Source organism: Alligator sinensis, unplaced genomic scaffold (assembly GCF_000455745.1).
Source record: "Alligator sinensis unplaced genomic scaffold, ASM45574v1 scaffold859_1, whole genome shotgun sequence".
Taxonomy (NCBI): Eukaryota; Metazoa; Chordata; order Crocodylia; family Alligatoridae; genus Alligator; species Alligator sinensis.
This window is the reverse complement of record NW_005842656.1, coordinates 779,887-783,356: the sequence shown is the minus strand read 5'-3', so window position 1 is coordinate 783,356 and position 3,470 is coordinate 779,887. Positions and strand designations below refer to the sequence as shown.

The 3,470-nt window shown below is 68.7% G+C and overlaps 1 protein-coding gene across 1 annotated transcript in view; it reads right to left on the bottom strand.

The window, feature by feature from the left end:
* Positions 1-1,013: 1,013 nt before the first annotated feature.
* Positions 1,014-3,470, bottom strand: part of KCNIP2 (potassium voltage-gated channel interacting protein 2) — a 9,797-nt gene continuing 7,340 nt past the window's right edge. The window contains exons 4-10 of the mRNA XM_006033756.2: positions 3,426-3,469; positions 3,240-3,309; positions 2,608-2,678; positions 2,272-2,379; positions 2,040-2,144; positions 1,861-1,923; positions 1,014-1,759 (exon numbers count right to left, since the gene is read on the bottom strand). Coding sequence (XP_006033818.2) covers positions 1,712-1,759; positions 1,861-1,923; positions 2,040-2,144; positions 2,272-2,379; positions 2,608-2,678; positions 3,240-3,309; positions 3,426-3,469 — 509 coding nt within the window. The 3' untranslated portion in view covers positions 1,014-1,711. The remainder of the gene's footprint in view (positions 1,760-1,860; positions 1,924-2,039; positions 2,145-2,271; positions 2,380-2,607; positions 2,679-3,239; positions 3,310-3,425; position 3,470) is intronic.

Below are 3,470 nucleotides of genomic sequence, written 5' to 3'. Positions count from 1 at the left end.
CACTGCGCATGCCTGCGAGGGCAGCGAGGGGGGAGGGGGAGGCGACCATGCTCGAGTGCGCCTGCGCGGGCGGCGGGGTGGCGCCTGCGCCCTAGTGGAGTCGGTGTGTTTACTAGCGAGCCGCGCATGCGCCGGTTGGGGGAGGGGTGGAGGGCGGCCGGCCGGCGTATCACTGCGCATGTGCAAAAGGGGGGGCATCAAAAAGCAGCTCGTCTTAGAGACAGCAGCCCTGACCCACTTCTGGGGCGACCCCTCGAGGCGCAGAACCCGCCCTGCCTGCCGTTGTAGCGGCGCGGCTTCTGCAGCTCTGCTCTTGTAAGCTAAGCAGGGCCACTGGCGGCCCGGCCCCGGAAGGGAGACCACTACATCCTGCTTAACTCAGGCCTAGTGTTTTTTTTTCGGACCTAGACGTTCCCAGCGTCTCTCCTAACCCGGCCAGGCCTGGCCCCATCCATTTCTCCTCCCGCGGAACCCCTCCATAGCGCTCATTGCCCCAGCTGCCCTTCTCCAGCTCTTCTAAATCCTCTTGGACTGTGCAGGGACCAGACCAGGGCACCAGGTTCAAGCTGCGGGCATAGAAAAGGGTCCTTTTACCCCACGCCCCAGGTCCTGCAGCGCTGAAGATGCAACCCAGGCGTCGTGGCGGGCACGGGGAGCGCAGACCTGGGGGCAGAGCTCGCTGCCGTCCCTCTTGGTGGCCGGGGTCCACGGTCCGTCTTTCATCCCCTCCTGGGCCCTGGTCTGGTGCCCGATGCAGCAGGGCTGGTGCCTGCCGGACTCCCCCCCGGGCCCTGCAGGAGGTATGCACGGGTGCAACACGTGTGCACGCCCACTCCCCAGAGTGCGGGCGTGCAAAACCCGCGTGTGCCCGCCCCCCGCCCGGCGCACAGAGGCTCGGCAGCGCGGGGTGGTGCATAGCGACATGACCGGAGTTTATTTGTGTTTCCAACCCCGCGTCCGCTCCCTCGGGATCGTTTTTATTATACAAAATATACAGAGTCCAAAACGGGAGGGGGCAGGGGGCACCGGCCCCACGGCCGGGGCAGTGGCGCGGGGCACGGGGCGGGAGGCAGGGGCAAACCGACGCACAACCCAGTGCCACCCCCGGGGCCCAGCGCAGCAAGACGGCTTCCCGTCCGGCCCCCGCCCGGGAGAGAGGGGACAGGGCTCCTCCTGCCCCCGGCACACGCTCACGGCACCAGCCCCGGCCCCAGACAGGGCAGTGGGGAAATAGCGGGGTCGGCGGGGCGGCTAGGGGGCTGCGGGCGGGGAGCGAGGGGCACCGGCAAGACTTGGGGGGTGCAGGCGGGGAGCAAGGGGCATCTTCAGGGAGCTCTGCCGAACCCAGGGCCGGTTCCAGAACCGCGAGGAGGAGGAGGAGGAGGACTCCCCACGACCCCCAACACCGCAAGCGGGGCTCCAGGCCGCCCCTTCCCCTGCTGGAAGCAGCTCAGGGCCCTGGTGGGGGCTGCAGCACCTGCCAACCCCGGCAGGGCACGCAGCCCACACCGCTCCCACTCTGGGGCCACCGGGCGCCTCTCCTGTGAGACAGGGCCTCCAGCTGATGCAGGGGGAGAGGGTCCCCAGCCCCCCTGAGGAGCAGGGCAGGCCGGGGGGGTGCTCCCCACACTGGCTGTGCCCCCAGGCCCTTCCCGGTGGGCGGCGGGGGGCAAGCAGGATCCGGACGGCGCTGGCAGGATCGGGCCGGGCGCTAGATGACGTTGTCGAAGAGCTGCATGGAGCGCATGATGTTCTCGTCCTGGGGGATGGGAGGCGAGTCAGGTCAGGCCAGGCCAGGGGGCAACACCCCCAAGAAGGTGCCAGCCCCGGGCAGGGGAGCAGGGCAAGCGGGGGCGCTACCTTCTGGCAGGACTCGATGAACTCCTCGATGGTCACCACCCCGTCCTTGTTCCTGTCCATCTTCTGCAAGCAAAGGGGGTGTTGGGGCCTGGGGGTAGGGGCACAGCCCCCTGACCCCAGCCAGACCCCCCCAGGCTCTCGGGGGGCGGGGGCTGCGGGGCCGTGGGACCCCCGCTCACCTGGAAGAAGCTCTCAACATGCTCGTGCGGGGCCTCCTCGCGCATGGCCGGGTACGTGCACTTGCCCATCATGTCGTAGATGGACTTCATGATGTCCAGCATCTCCTGCGGGCCCCGGGGGTCAGCCACGCCAGACCCCCAGGGCTGGAGAGCGTCCCCCCAAGCCCTTCATGGGGGGTGGGGGATGGGGGTAGTGGGCAGGGGCCGACCCCGCTCCCCGTGCCCGGCCCACCTCCTTGGTGATGCAGCCGTCCTTGTTCAGATCGTAGAGGTTGAAGGCCCAGCTCAGCCGGTCGTCCACGCTGCCCCGCAGGATGATGGACAAGCCGGCCACGAAGTCCTGGGGGCAGAGGGCAGGGGTCGCAGGGCTGCCTGCGGCTGGGACCCCCGCGACACGGGGCGGGAGACCGGGGCAGAGCCCGGCTGGGCCCATCCGGCCACCACAGGGTCTGGCACTGTGGTCACCCCCAGCCCAGGCATCCACCTGGGGCTCCCCGCGTGGGCGCAGGTGGCTCCCCCTCGCCCCTGCCGGTCCCCGAGGCGAGGGCCACCCCGGGCACAGGCTCACCTCGAAGCTGATGGAGCCGTCGTGGTCGGTGTCGAAGGCGTTGAAGAGGAAGGCGGCATAGGTGCTGGAGTCTGCGGGAGACGCGGCGTCGGGCGCGGGCATCGGCCCCTTCCCGGCTGCCGGCCCCCGGGAGCCCTGCCCGCCCTGCCCGCCCCACCCGGCCCTGCCCTGCCCTGCCCTGCCATTATGCAAATCTATTAAGCAAGTGACCCCAAATCTGAAGCTGCCCGGCCCCGCGGTACGCCACCCCTCTCTCCTGCCCCTATGAATATGCAAATGCAATGTGCCAATGACCCCCAAGCTGAAGCTGCCCGGCCCCACGTGCCACCGCCCCATCTCCTGCCCCTGCCCTGCTCTCATTAGTATGCAAATCTATTATGCAAATACACCCCAACTCGAAAGCTGCCAAATCTGAAGTTGCCTGGCCCCACGCGACACCCCACCCTGTCTCCCGCCTTAATTAACATGCTAATTCATTATGCATGACCCCCCAATCTGGGGCTGCCTGGCCCCACGACACCCGCCTTGCCCTTATTAGTATGCAAATGAGACATGCAAATGAAGGTCCAAATCTGAAGCCGCCCGGCCGCGCGCGCCCCCCCGGCCCGGCCCGGCCCGCGCGCGGGTCTCACCCCCCTGCGGGAAGAACTGGGAGTAGATCTGCTTGAAGCTCTCCTCGGTGACGAGTCCGCTGGGGCACTCCTGGGGGAGAGCACAGCCGCGATCAGCCCCGCCCCAGGCCTCGGGGTGCCCGGCTGGGCAGCGGGCGCACGGCGCTGCATGCGGGGAGCAGAGACGGGGGCCCGGGCCGGACTCACGTTCTTGAAGCCGCGGTACAGGACCTGCAGCTCCTTGCGCGGGAA